This window comes from Vipera berus (assembly GCF_964194415.1).
Source record: "Vipera berus genome assembly, chromosome: 2".
Taxonomy (NCBI): Eukaryota; Metazoa; Chordata; class Lepidosauria; order Squamata; family Viperidae; genus Vipera; species Vipera berus.
Window position 1 is genome coordinate 262,849,878 of NC_138203.1, and position 14,565 is coordinate 262,864,442.

Sequence of the window (14,565 nt, forward strand, 5' to 3'; positions counted from 1 at the left end):
AAGAGACCGAGACAAAAATGAAATACAGCGAATCTATGAAGATATATTATGTCCTAAACAAAGAAACAAGGAGGGTATCATTTTTAATGAGAAACGTCTGATTTGGGTTATTTGTTATGAACTCCCTGATCTGTATGAAAAGGGCACAAATATTTTAGGATTATTATTATTTATTTTTTATTATTATTTTAATTCCATTTATATCCCGCCCTTCTCCGAAGACTCAGGGCGGCTTACAAGCTTAGCAGTAGCCTTCATTCTATGTATATGCCTGCTTATTAGGGCTTTCACACACACCCCAAGCGGCATTATTACAAAGTCAGCTTAATTGCCCCCAACTATCTGGGTCCTCATTTTACCTACCTCGGAAGGATGGAAGGCTGAGTCAACCTTGAGCCTGGTGGGATGCGAACCTGCACTAATTGCAGGCAGCTGGTGTTACTTAAGGAGGCATTAGCCCACTGCTCCACCAAGGCAAAAGTAACCAGTTAAGACTCCAACAGGCTGAGTTATGGCTCTGGACCCCACAACCAAGCAAAGTAAAGATGTTTGAAATCCCAAGCAATTGTTCCATTTTTGCCAGAATCCTACCTGTTCAGCTTCTTCAGCTCGGCTCTTGGCAGCACTGGCTGTCTCTTCTGCTCGTGTGGCTGTCAAGATGTTGTTGGCCCGCTTCATCTTGAGAACATCCACCTGCCTGTCAAGATGGCCCACCCGTTTCTTGGCTGCAGCCAACTCAACCTCAGCACTTGCAGTCTTCCTGTTAATCTGGTGGAATAAGGTAGATAAGAGGGGGAGAGGAAAAATGTGCATGGAGGTCCACCTGGTGGAAACATCTGCATGTCCAATCTCGGCTGCTTGCCAATCCTGAGGGAGTCCTTGGTGGAGATGAAGTGGCAGAAGTGAGACTTAGATACAGAGGGATAGAATCAAGATCACGTGAAGTACTCACACCACTTTACAATGCCTTGGTAAGGCCACACTGGAATACTGCATCCAGTTTTGGTCACCATGATGTAAAAAAAGATGTTGAGACTCTAGAAAGGGTACGGAGAAGGGCAACAAAGATGATTGGGGGACTGGAGGCTAAAACATATAGGGAACGGTTGCTGGAATTGGGTATGTCTAGTCTAACGAAGAGAAGGACGATATCTCAGGGGCTGCCACAAAGAAGAGGGAGTCAAGCTATTCTCCAAAGCACCTGAACGCAGGACAAGAAGCATCGGATGGAAACTAGTCAAGGAGAGAAGCAACCTAGAACTAAGGAGAAACTTCCTGACAGTTAGAACAATTAACCAGTGGAACAACCTGCCTTCAGAAGCTGTGAATGCTCCAACACTGGAAGTTTTTAAGAAGAGACTGGACAGCCATTTGCCTGAAATGGTATAGGGTCTCCTGCCTGAGCAGGGGGTTGGACTAGATGACCTCCAATCATCATCATCATCATCATCATCATCATCATCATTATACAAGACGTGAACTCAGCCAAACATAGATACAAGCCTATACAATGGTGATAAGGAAGGTGAAGGGCTTGTATTTTGCCTCATTGTGTTGGTGTGCATTTGGCCAGTAGTCTTGGTTTGAGGGGAGGGGAGCAGCTCCCGCTTGGAGAGAAATGAGCAGAAAACCAGTCATAGGTCACTTTTTTCAGTGCTGTTGTAAATTTCAAACGGTCACTAAACAAATGGTTATAAGTTGAGGGCCACCTATAAATGCTATAGTGCAAACCTGGAACAGCCAGCATTTGGGTTGACATGGATGGGAATCATAATTATAATAATCATAATCATAATAGTAAAGTTGGAAGGGACCTTGGAGGTCATCTAGTCCAACCCCCTGCTCAGGCAGGAAACCCTATACCATTTCAGACAAATGGCTGTCCAGTCTCTTCTTAAAAACTTCCAGTGTTGGAGCATTCACCACTTCTGGAGGCAGGTTGTTCCAGTGGTTAATTGTTCTAACTGTCAGGAAGTTTCTCCTTAGTTCTAGGTTGCTTCTCTCCTTGATGAGTTTCCATCCGTTGCTTCTTGTCCTGCTTTTAGGTGCTTTGGAGAATAGCTTGGCTCCCTCTTCTTTGTGGCGGCCCCTGAGATATTGGAACACTGCTATCCTGTCACCCCTCACCCTTCTCTTCGTTAAACTACACACACCCAGTTCCAGCAGCTGTTCCTTATATGTTTTAGCCTCCAGTCCCCTAATCATCTGCATCTGGAAGATGCATTTAAGCTTCAATAGGTCCCTAACTGATTCATTATATGCCATCAAACCATCAGGTCTTTCAGTGGTGTACCTATCACCACTGTAATCAAGTCCATCCATAATCTGAGCTTGGTCATATGTGCCTCCAGTGGAAATTGAAATTGATATGTTCAATGATACATTCACTCACTTTCTGGGTTATCCATGGTGTTCTCAGGTATCTTTTGATGTTGTAAGTCAGAGGGCCACGGCCCACTACTGGTCCCTGGCCTGGTCTGTAGCACTCCCCCCCCACACACTTGCACTACCATCACCCCGAGGATCACAGTAGCACTAGCATTGCCGTCAGGGTCGTGCGAGTGCTAGCGTCGCTGCAAGGGTTGCGGGCGCTAGCATCACCGCAATCGTCTCACATGCGCTCACAGCCCTGTTTGCATTACGTGCATGCTCGCAGCCCTGTTTGCGGTACGTGCATGCAGCTCTGTTCACATGTGTGCATGCGCGTGCCTGCCCCTCCCTTTCCTTCCAGGCTGCCAGCTAAGAAAGGCTGGGGAATCTCTGATGTAAGCCAGCCAGAGTTTCCTTGAGGCAAGATGGGGGGCAAATAAATTTAATACATAAAATCTTTTCCAGGCAGGGAATTCAAAAGTGCTAAGACACAAAGCATGATTCAGCCACAATACCAAGGCAAAATACAAAATGGCTACATAGCTAGGAAGATCTATGCAAGCATATTTAGCGTTGCTTCACAGACTAAAAGCAAATATATTAAACTGCTGTCAGGATGTGTTCTCAGTTTCAGGAAAGTGATTTGGAAGTTTGATTGGTTGCCCTCAGGCCTTGAAACCTTTTTTTCAAAAGCTTCCAGAGCCGCCGGGTTGCACTGCCAAAATCTGATGGTAAACTGCTGAGCGACAAATTTGATGGTGAAGTGCTGAGAAACAGTGGTGCAATTCCATGTCAATTTTAATCAGGGAATAAAAAGAAAATCTGATGCGTTAAAGAGACCTGGATGTGCAAAATCACAAAGTAGCAAAACTTAAATGATGCCCTTCAGTGTCATCCTTAATTGTTCTGCCAGTAATCGTTGTGGTAGAAGTTACTGTAACCACAGGAGAGGTATTTACACTAGGTATACCTTATCTGACACATCTAATGCAACGTATGGACATGTTATTTTCTTTGGGCTGGTAAAAAAAATAATTCATTATGGTGCCTTACCTCATTAACAACTGTGTTGGTGTGTTGAATATCACTGTCTGCAGAGTTGATGGCTTTTTCGGCAGCACTTTGGGCCCGTTTGGCATCATCCAGAGCCCTTTTCACTGCTTCAGCTGCATTTTTAACACTCTCTGCCCGAGCACTGGGGAAGAAAAATTCTGTAAGAATGAATAGAAACCCTACACCCATCGGCAACTTCGATGCTGTAAGAATCAGCACCAAATGGGAAGTCACAGATCTACCGGTATTAGTGACCATTGTCACTAAACGAAATCTTCCCATTTTAGGTGCTGTGTACAGGTAAGTCCTTGACTTAATGACTGTAATTGAGTCCCGAATTACAGTCACAGGTTGTGCCAGTCTTTAGGTGGGTCGCCACGTGAGCACGCCTGATTTTACGACATTTTTTTCTGGCAGTCACTAAATGAATTACCACAGCTGTTAAGTGAATGCCCAGGTTGTTAAATGAGCACAGCACTTGTTAAAAATGAGCCTTGGTGGAGCAGTGGGCTAATGCCTCCTTAAGTAACACCAGCTGCCTGCAATTAGTGCAGGTTCGCATCCCACCAGGCTCAAGGTTGACTCAGCCTTCCATCCTTCCGAGGTAGGTAAAATGAGGACCCAGATTGTTGGGGGCAATTAAGATGACTTTGTAATAATGCCGCTTGGGGGTGTGTGTGAAAGCCCTAATAAGCAGGCATATACATAGAATGAAGGCTACTGCTAAGCTTGTAAGCCGCCCTGAGTCTTCGGAGAAGGGCGGGATATAAATGGAAATAAAATAAATAAATAAAGGAATACATTGTCCACAATGTGAGGTGTTTTTTTTGCCAGAAACCAGAACTAAACATTAATTTCCAGAAAGTAAGGAAATATAAGTAAAAAAAGAAAGGAAAGAAAAAGGGAGAGAAAGAGAGAGAGTGAGAGTGAGAATGAGAGAGAGAGAGAGAGAGAAAGAAAGAAAGAAAGAGAAAGAAAGAAAGAGAAAGAAAGAAAGAAAGAAAGAAAGAAAGAAAGAAAGAAAGAAAGAAAGAAAGAAAGTCACAGCCACATGACCAAATGGATGTAAATGTGAGCTGGTTGCCAAGCATTCAAAACGTGAACACGTGACTGCATGGTGGTGGTGGTGGTGGTGAAGGCCACCAGAACTTCAAATCTAAGCCATAAGAGGCCCTGAAGAGGTCCTTCGTAACTTTAAATGGGTTCTAAGAGACCAGCTGTAAGTCAAGGATTACCCGTATCTCAGATCGTAAAACCCTCAGGATATAAAGCATATCTGCACTTGTGAATTTCTCAGAACCTTTAGATGAGATACTATACTTTTCTGCCAGATCAAGCAATATTGGAGCACACTTCAATTCAGTGGAAAGAAGAGGCCCATGGAGAGGCAGTTCCGATTTCTGACACGTAACACGTTCAACTGCTATGCAAACATCCTCCAGAAATTGATCGGCATCCAAGTAAAAAAAGAGACTTAGCTCTGCTTTTCCCGAGCTCCCTCTCTTCTCCCTGCCATACTTACTTGGCCCGGCGTGCGTCCTGTAGTAGCTGCCCTGCGATGCGGACATCCCCTGCCGTTTGATCCAGAATTGCATCCACATTGGCTAGGCTGCTGACCCGCTCCTTGATCTCCTCAGCAAGATGGTGGATCTGCACAGGGGATGCTGGGATGGAGAGCTCCAGCACACGGGAAGCCACCAGCGCAATGCTGTCAGGATCTGCCCCCTCGACTGTATGCAGGATGGATCCATTAGAGCTGTGGAAAAGTAAATGGCAGCCCCCTCCTGGCTATCCACAGGACTCCATCTTGAAGGGCCCTCTGTCTGCTTCCATCCCCATGTGAATGTTCTCCCGAGTTCCCCCAAAGTCTGGTCTCTATAAATTTCCTCATTATGAGATATTTTCTTTTCAAATTTATGAGACAAATTTAGATGCTTTGCTGAGAAATGGGCCCAACGGGGAGAGGGGGCAAAGCAGAAGGGTCATTGGCTCTGGGTCTCTCAAGTGTAAAGAGAACTCTATTTTAGACGATTGCTTTTTTATTCTATTTTAAAACAGCTCAATGACCGTCTCATCTTTGGTCTTTTGGGTGCTCTGCAAGGGGGGGTGTCAAGATCAGTGACAGGCACACGGGTGTTGCCCCCGTGTGCAAAACAGGCAAGGCTTTGATCTCAATGCTGTGCTCGGTACGTGCATATTTTCACCATCACTGCCACACACACCCCGCCAATACTTTTGTTCTGTTTCTGTAAGTTTTTATTATTTTTGGCTGAAGCCCTCAAAAATTGGAAATGGCCCAAACCTCCCCAGATCCTCTGGGGAGAGGGAGATGATTGCTGCGGTTGCAGCACTATTACGAGGTAGCCAATCTATACATTTGGTTAACCATTATTGCAGCTGTAAACCAATATATCAGGAGGGCATCAGGCTGGGGAAGGCTGCACAAGGCGATTGGTTTTTAGAAACTGGGAGAGGAGAGAGAGATTCCTAGGGAAGTAAAAAGTTAATTCAGGCATCTCTGGAGAAAAGCATGGAGGAATTTGGCATACATTCAGGAACAGTGACTTCTTTCTCTATTTCTGTCATTCCTAAATCTTAAAAGAGTTGCCGTACTGGGGAGATGGGCAACATATACGTGTAATATGTTTAATAATAAATAAACAGATAAACACATCTTCTACTTCTAGTTTCCCAGAATTGTCAATTTTTTGAAGCAGAACGAGTCAATATATGAACATTCATGACCACATTTTGAACCCCAACATTTAAAAGAAAAACATTTATTTGTTTCTGCCAAACTCACACATCAGGTCTCAGAGAAGCCACTCAGACATCAGACCTCAGACACAGAAGGATTCCCTTGAGTTGAATTTGATCCCTGAAGTCATCATGGCCATGTCTAGGCAGGGTCTGGGCCAGTGGTGGCGAACCTATGGCACGGGTGCCAGAGGCGGCACTCAGAGCCCTCTCTGTGGGCACCCGCGCCATGCCCCAGAGGTGGCAACTGTCCCTCTTCAACCAGCCGCCTGCTAACTTGCCGGGGTCCCCTGTGGCCGAATGCATCCCGGCATGGCTGGTTTCCCTCCCCACCATCCCGTCCCTCCTGGCCTCGCACGCTCTCCGTTTCCCAGGCACGACCCACTGCATTGCCTCCTCAGCTGTTGCCCGACCATCCATCTTGGAGGCAGCTTCTTTGAACTGCTGGCAACGGGCTGCGGAGCCCTAGAGTGCACCACCGGTCAAGGGGCCGGCAGGCTGTGGCTACTGACGGACACTGTCGGCCCCCAGGTGCTCGCTGGCCTCTGAGTGCGGGGGCCGATGGTGTCAGGCAGCAGCTGCTCCAGCCCTTGCCTTGCCCCATGGCAATGGCACCTCCACCCTGCCTCGCCTCACCCCACAGGATGAGTCTCCTGCCTACCGCCCCACCTGCCAGAGACCTTTTGCATCTCCCCCAACCCTGCCCACCCCCCACAGGTGTCCCCATGAGCAACATTGAGGTGACCACACCCACCTTGGCCACACCCACCCAATCTTCCATGACTACCACAGCCATGCCGACCCAGTGGGCCACACCCACCTGGCACCCAGTGATATATAAGTGGGTTTTGGGTTGCAGTTTGGGCACTCGGTCTCTAAAAGGTTCGCCATCCCTGGTCTGGGCAATAATAAGGGAGTGGGGGGGTGGCCTGCTAATGTCTTCTTTGAAGTTGGTTATTCAATACTTTTTTCTCTTAATTAGATCTAGGCCTTGCTTTTTGTCAACCTCGGCTCTTTTATGACTCATGGACTTCAACTCCCAGAATTCCTGAGTCAGCTATGCTGACTCAGGAATTCTGGGAGTTGAAGTCCATGAGTCATAAAAGAGCCGAGGTTGCCTACCCCTCTAGGACTTTGAAGTGTAATATATTCCCTTTCCACAACAACAACCCTGTGAGGTAGCTTGGGCCAAAAGTTTCTGAAAGAAGATTCTAGGGTAGAGAGGGTAGATTTGAACCAGTGTCTGTCTCCCCTGTCCCAAGTCAGCACTTTAACCACGAACCACATTGGCTCTCCCACAGTCCTGCTGTTTTCTGGTAGGCTCTCATCCAGGCTTTAACCACAACTGGGCCTCTTTCACTTTTCAAAGATGGCTAGCTGTTATCACTGAGCTGGGCTAGGGAAGAGGCCAGAAAGCTGAACGAGGGCACGAAGGGCACGAAGGCTGGGTTATTTTTGTGGGTTTTTTTTACATCTTTCCATTTTATTTTATACTTACTAGATACTCTTGAACATTTTGGATTATACCCGGAATGTTTTACACAACTTGTCTTAAAAGACACCCCATTCGTGGAGGGCAGAATATACTTTTAATAAAATACAGCAAAAACAGGAGAGAAGGGGAGGTCTAAGCAGCTCTCGTTACTTACGATTCAGGAATTCTTTGACTTGCTGGATAAGGTCACGCAGCGCCTTATTGGAGTGCTCCAGCCGAGCTTTGGTGGCGTTGGCGTGATCCAAAGCTGCCTGCGCCCTCTGCTTTGCTTCAGCTGCCCGGGCCTTCGCGTTGGACACCTGTCCAAAAGACATCAGAGGGCCCGGTCAGCCAGCAGGGGGCAGCAGATACACAGGGATAAGGTAGCTGCTGCAGCTCCCCAGGATGAATTCTGCTTTGCCACAATGAAAGGAATCCCATCGGGATCATCTGATGGGATATGAAAGGCCCAGAATTGAGATGTTCTCAGATTTGCCCTATCCAAATGTCAAGCAACCAACCCTCCCGACCTGATGCAGCAGACTTTCCACTTCAGAGACCGCATTGTGCAGCTCCTCTTCGACATGGCGGGCTCGGTTCAGCGCGTTGTCAGCTGTGGCCACTGCTCCATCGCAGTGAAGGCCTCCGCAGTGACGCCTGCCATCCTCGTCATAGCAACCAGCCCCTCCACAGGAATCGATGGCACAGGGACTGTCTCCCTGAGCCCCACAGACCTAAGAGAGGGGGGCAGGCAGAGTTACTGCTGAAGCTGCAGGGTCTCTCACTTTATCCCACCCCACCCCACCCCGTGCTTTTTACAACAGCTCCTCTCAGACTGTTCTTCCCCTCAGCTGACACTGGCAATTTGCATAAATCTTGATTTTTTTTGACTCCATTATGCACGCAAGAGGTTTATGGCACCCTACGGACAAATAAATAAACTTTCAGGGAACACAGTCCACTTGATTAGTTGCATTTCTGGAAAAAAAGAGAGTGGATTTACTGGCATTCATATTTATTTATAGAAGCACTCCTCAGAGTTACTGTTGGGGAGGGAGCAGAGAAATTGAAAGGAAATAATTAAAGGAGAGGTGGGAAACAGTGGTAATTTTCCTCCAAGAGAAAAGCAGTTCTATGTGACAGATATTCTTGCACCGATAAGCTACTTAACCTACATGGAGCAACCCCTTCTTTGTTTCACACATGAGAAACAGTGCTAAATCTTGTCAAGAACTTCAGCTTTGCTACTGTCAAGCCCCCCCACCCCACCCCCCGAATCTGACAAACCAAAGAAACAAGAACCACGTGGATTTTAATGTCTGTTTGTGTTAAAAAAAAGGATCCTGAAAACTGTGACAGTTAATTTCCAACCAGAATTACAATAAGTTAATTAAGACAAGGATTTCTGGAAACACTTCTTCCCAAAGCAGCTCACAGTTAGATGGTGAATTTATTTCAATTACAAGAGGCCCATGTTCTCTGATGGAACCGGCACCGTTGCCCCATTTTGAAAAGGCAGTTTGATGTAATGGTGAAGGTGCTGGCCTAGAAACCAGGAAACAGTGAGTTCTAGTCCCACCTTAGGCATGAAAACCAGCTGGGTAATTTTGGGTCAATCACTAGGAGACCAGGAGTTCTAGTCCAGCCTTAGGCATGAAAGCCAGTTCCGTGACTTTAGGATAATCACCAGGAAACTGTGAGTTCTAATCCTGCCTTAGGCATGAAAACTAGCTGGATGACTTTGGGCTGGTCATTCCCTCTCAGCCCACCCCACCTCACAGGGTTGTTGTGGGGAAAATAGGAGGAGGAAGGAGTATTAGGTATGTTTACTACCTTGAGTTACTTATAAAATAATAGAGGCTAGGTAAAAATCAAATAAAATGGAAATAAATTTCAGCAAACTTTGGACATCCTGTTCTCGTCCTCTGTCACCTTCTCATTAATCAGATCCAGGCTCAGCCCTCGGGTGCGTGTCGAGAGGTCCACCAGCCCTCGGCGGTTGGCGGCATTCTGCCGATTGAAAGCTTCCCTTCGGGACGTCATTAGGTGTTCTGTGCGACGCCTGGTAGCAGCTGATTGGCTAACGGGGCTGGGCACAGCCAAGGTCGAGGCATTAGCCTGGCGCTCTGCTTCTCGCGACTGCACAAAGGACTGGTAGACGCTGTCATAGACCCCTGTCAGGGGAGGAATTATTTAAAATAAGCATCCCAGAAAACTGTCCTGTGCAGTAAAATTTCTTCTCCTAGACCTGTAGGAAACCCTCCTAGATTGTTCAGTGTGTTTCCTAAATTCCCATTTGGGGGAAAAAGACAGTACAGGATGTCAAGTTTCTGACGTATGGGCTTTTCAAGTGACTCTGAGGCATTGTTTACCTTAAAAGTCCTTTATTAGCCTAATGCCCTGGCAAATGCTTGCTCGAAGGAAGCTGGAATCTGAAATCTCCGCCCCTTGCACAATATATTAAAACACAATTCTCCACCTTTCTAATTTTGTCATTAATCATATTCTCCAATTAATTTAAAGAATCAGTTTCCCTTCTGTTAGAAAACCCGCCAAGGCCTTATCTTCTTAGTTAAAGGGGCAATCCTACTCGTCCCCCCTCCCAACCTTAAACTAAATGTCTTAATACAGAAATTTAACATATGAAATAGCTACTTCTTCATCTCTTGTCAAGCAATAACATTCGATGTTAGCAACGTTGACACAGAACATGGTTTGTTTCCACAGCACAGTTATAAATTCCACTTTCAAGCTAGGTGAAATACCCTTACTTTCTCATTTTAAAATTTTAATTTTATTGTTATTATGAATCGTGGGCTGGTACTAATTTAATTCCATTTTATTCTCTTTTTGTACTGTTTTAACTGCCCTGTGAACCGCCCTGAGTCCTTCGGGAATAGGGCGGTATATAAATTCAACTAATAAATTGCAGTGTATGCCTCTCAGCATACACAATGAACAGCGCAGCAGGAGGCTGATGGAGCAGATCAGCAGGGGGGTTGGACAGCTCCGGGCGATAACCGCTCACGCGGGATAAGTCTAATGGGTTAAGCTGTTGACAGCCCCAGGCATGGTCAGCCTGGCAGGAAGCCAGGATTTAAACCCATTGGTCACCTGCACTGGCGGGAAGCCCAGGTTTGAACTGATTGGATACCATCCACCTGGGCAGGTACAAATAGACGCCAGGTTTCCCCTTGTTCCCCAGTTCGTTCTGTTCTGAATAAACTCATCGTTACCCAGCTCTGTGTCCGTCTCTATGTGAAGCACGCGACTTTACATAAATAAATAAATTAGAATTGGTTTGCTCTGCTGCATTTGAGAAAACCTGGGTGGGAGAGGAGAGGCCTGGCCTTATCCCCACAGTATCAGTTCCAAAGAGAGAGATAAGGAGCATGAAAACTGTAGGAGACGTTTCAATGGAAGAGAATACAGCTCAGGGTTGAACTATGGAGTCCTTAGCGCTCCCTGGGTTTGGAGGTTTGCTTGCAGGTTATCTGACTAGGTAACACCATCTGTACTGATGAGTATGGGGTTTTCTTGGAGTTGCTTTAGAATTCCTTGATTATTGTTTTCTGTCTGATTGTTTGGCTGGTATTAATCCCTGCTTATCTGGATATAGGCTGCTGGAGAGGATGTTTTCTGGGGATGCTGCAACAGTGTGGCTACTTCAAGATCCATGGACTTCAATTCCCAGAATTCTTTCTCAGGAACAGAAAGGAAGGGAAGCTGGGAGGAAGTGGCTCTTTATCTGACAGTTCTCAAATTCCCATGACATTAGACATCTCTTGGCTAAAGAGTTTTTTTCTCCTGTTCCTCTGCATAATGGCACTACCAATTAAAAAAAAAATGCAGGCAGAGAAGTCATGCTATGGATCCCCACCCCACCCAACCCGCCAAAAGATTTTAAGGTAGTGGGAGCCATTCCAGGAAATCATAAAAAGAGGGAATTTTCCTCAAAGCCTTTAGGGCAGGGAGGTCACCTAATCAGAGGCAGCTAGGCATGGGGAGTGCTAGAAGGGAGGCAGATGGTTTTTAGGTTTTTTTATCAGAAAAACATGAGGAATAGGTGGCATACAAATTGTAAACAAAATAATTAAGGCTAGCTGATAAGGTTCACCAATGCCCTGCAGCAACCTATTTGCAGCATACATTTTATATTATTCCACTCCAGTGGAATAGAAAGTCAGGAGAATTTTACTGGATCAATCCAGTATAAAGGAGAACCACTATATTGTACAAGTGGTCCTGACTTAACAATTGGCCCCCAGATTTTGGTTATAAGTCATCATGCAATGATAAAGCAGGTTACTATGTGACCTGACTCGATTTTATACCCCTTTTTACAATGGTTGCAAAGTGACGCACCATGGTTAAACAAAACACGTGGTTGTTAAGTGAATCCAGCATATCCGTTGGGCTGATTTTGCCCTTTTCTGCCGGAAAACAAAAAAAGGCAAATCACAATCATACAATTGTGGGATGATGCAACTGATAGTAAATGTGAGGGGGTCGCCAACCACACAAATTGCAATTATGTGGCCTTGGAACAGGTGTATGTGGGGCAGTCGTGACTTTAACGGATGGGTCATATTTTTTTTTCCTGAGTCCGTCATTAACTTCAAGCAATCATTAAGCAATTAGTTGTTAAGCAAGGACTACCTCTAGTGTTTAGCAGGTCAAACTAAAGAGTTGGAAAAACTACATACTGATCCTCATCCAGTCAAGCAGCTCCACAGAGGCTGCCTGAAGGGAGAGGATAACATCAAGGGTAGGATACAGGGAAAGGTACCTTGTGGATAAAATGGACAAGGAATTTGTAGTTGTGGATTGCTTTGTTTTCTAGGCCAGGGGTAGGCAACCTTGGCTCTTTTATGACTCGTGGACTTCAACTCCCAGAATTCCTGAGCCAGCATGGCTCAGCTTGGAAACCTCTCACTTTCCCCTCAGCATGGCTGGCTCAGGAATTCTGGGAGTTGAAGTCCACGAGTCATAAAAGAGCCAAGGTTGCCTACCCCTGTAACCTAGACAGTACAATGGCAGAAAACACTTACCCAACACATTGGTGTTTATGAGAATATTAAGCTGGTGTTTCAGATCTGCTAGGCTAAAGTTGAGGCTCCGAACGCCACGCTCCAGGGTGCCCAGAGCATGATTGGCATTGAAATTCTTGTCCTGGGTGGCTGTCAGCAATCCCTCCAGCTGGGTCAGTGTTTCTGTTATATCAGCTATCTCCTGCCTGATCAGAACAAGAGGGAGACGTGAAATACCTCCCCCAAACTTGTTAATCCAATGTGATGCCGCCTTTTTTAGAGGCTGCTTTAAGACGTGCGGACTTCAACTCCCAGAATTCCCTGGCTGTGCAGTTCTGGGATTTGAAGTCCACGCATCTTAAAGTCGCCAAGTTTGAGAAACACTGAATTAGAGACACTAGAGTTCAGCGACAAAAAGCAGCTGCTTCATATACAGAAGGTCCTCTAATACACATCACTCTTGGAAGAGCTACGGCCAGCAGGAATATGATTTTGGTGATAGATGACATAAAGCAGTTTTCTATAGTCAATATATTGCTGTAGAGGAAAGCTAATAACCAAACCTTGATGGGGACAGAGATACGTTCTCTAATGTTCAGCCAGTACATCTAATCCCCGGCGCTACACCAGCTTGGAAGATGGAGATTTCAAGGTTATTTAAAATCAGATTTGGCTAAGAACAACTGGAAAGAAATTCAGTCTTTACATTAAAGAGGAATTATTTGGATTTCTCTTGTTTCAGGAAAACTTTGGTGAGCAATAGTAAAAGAAAGGTACGAGTACACTCATATATTACCTTATGTACAATGGCGCAATTTGTTTGATTGGGTCCCTGGATGTGTTGTGAACTCAGATGTTCATCATAGCTTAATACTTTAGCAGGAGGTATGAACTCTTGTTAATTGTGGTTTATCCAATCAATTGCTTTTGAGTTAATGACTTAATTCTGCAGAAACATGCTTGGGATGGAAGTATTCTTTTTTGGAAATAAAACCGTCTGGCTTCATTGTAAATGTGTACAGTCATTTGTTGTGGCAGGTATATTACGTGATCGGTCTTGAACAGGTTTCAAGAATTCGGTTGCCAGGTTAACTGGGGAAGTCTTTTGAAATGCCTTGAGATGGTTTTAATTAACTGGAGACCTCCATCTTCCAAAGCATGCACTCTGGACTATGAGTCCTGCCTAATCCCTGCTCTTCCACTCTTGCCTGCCTCACCTTTTGGGCCAGTTTAGCGCAAGTTGGGGGCTGGGCTGCCTTTCGACTTACCGCACATCGTCCATGTTACGCAGGAGGTGAGTGATGGTGGCAGTGGTAGCATTGCGAGCACTGACCACAGCCTGGATGGCGCTCAGTTTGTCCTGCAGCCGACGGAAGGGGCCCTCGAAAGCCCCAGCCAGCCCCGTTTGGTGGAGCTGTTGAGCCCGTTCCATCAGGCTGCGGGTGTGGGCAGCCAGGTCTTGCACAATGCGATCCCAGTCTCCAAAGCACTGGTGGCAGGGCTGGCAGGCAGGGAAATCACCAGCGAAACCGCGGGAGCACCGGTCGCAGCGGACGCCAGACACCCCTGGGCGGCAGGAGCAGTGCCCAGTGGTACGGTGGCATTGCGGCTTCTCAATCCCACGGGGGTCACAGTCGCAGGCTGCCAACAACACACAAAAAGCTTAGCCTGCCCTCTCTGCTCTTCTACACAGCACCTCTTAGCAAATTCAGCTCAGAAGGGCCGCGTTCTTCCAGAAATAATTCCTTGGGCAAGTTGAAGCGGACCTCAGACCTCAAACCCATTTTCCTAACTGCATACAGGTAATCCTCAACTTACAACCATTTATTAAGCAACTATTCAGTTACGACATTGAAAAATGACTAGTCCTCACACTTACGA

General features: G+C 46.1%; 1 protein-coding gene across 1 annotated transcript in view; it reads right to left on the reverse strand.

Annotated features, from left to right (window-relative positions):
• LAMB2 (laminin subunit beta 2) overlaps positions 1 to 14,565 on the reverse strand; it is a 68,840-nt gene that overhangs the window by 3,025 nt on the left and 51,250 nt on the right. The window contains exons 24-31 of the mRNA XM_081320484.1: positions 13,953 to 14,325; positions 12,706 to 12,890; positions 9,587 to 9,828; positions 8,185 to 8,388; positions 7,830 to 7,974; positions 4,946 to 5,153; positions 3,424 to 3,565; positions 592 to 768 (exon numbers count right to left, since the gene is read on the reverse strand). Coding sequence (XP_081176610.1) covers positions 592 to 768; positions 3,424 to 3,565; positions 4,946 to 5,153; positions 7,830 to 7,974; positions 8,185 to 8,388; positions 9,587 to 9,828; positions 12,706 to 12,890; positions 13,953 to 14,325 — 1,676 coding nt within the window. The remainder of the gene's footprint in view (positions 1 to 591; positions 769 to 3,423; positions 3,566 to 4,945; positions 5,154 to 7,829; positions 7,975 to 8,184; positions 8,389 to 9,586; positions 9,829 to 12,705; positions 12,891 to 13,952; positions 14,326 to 14,565) is intronic.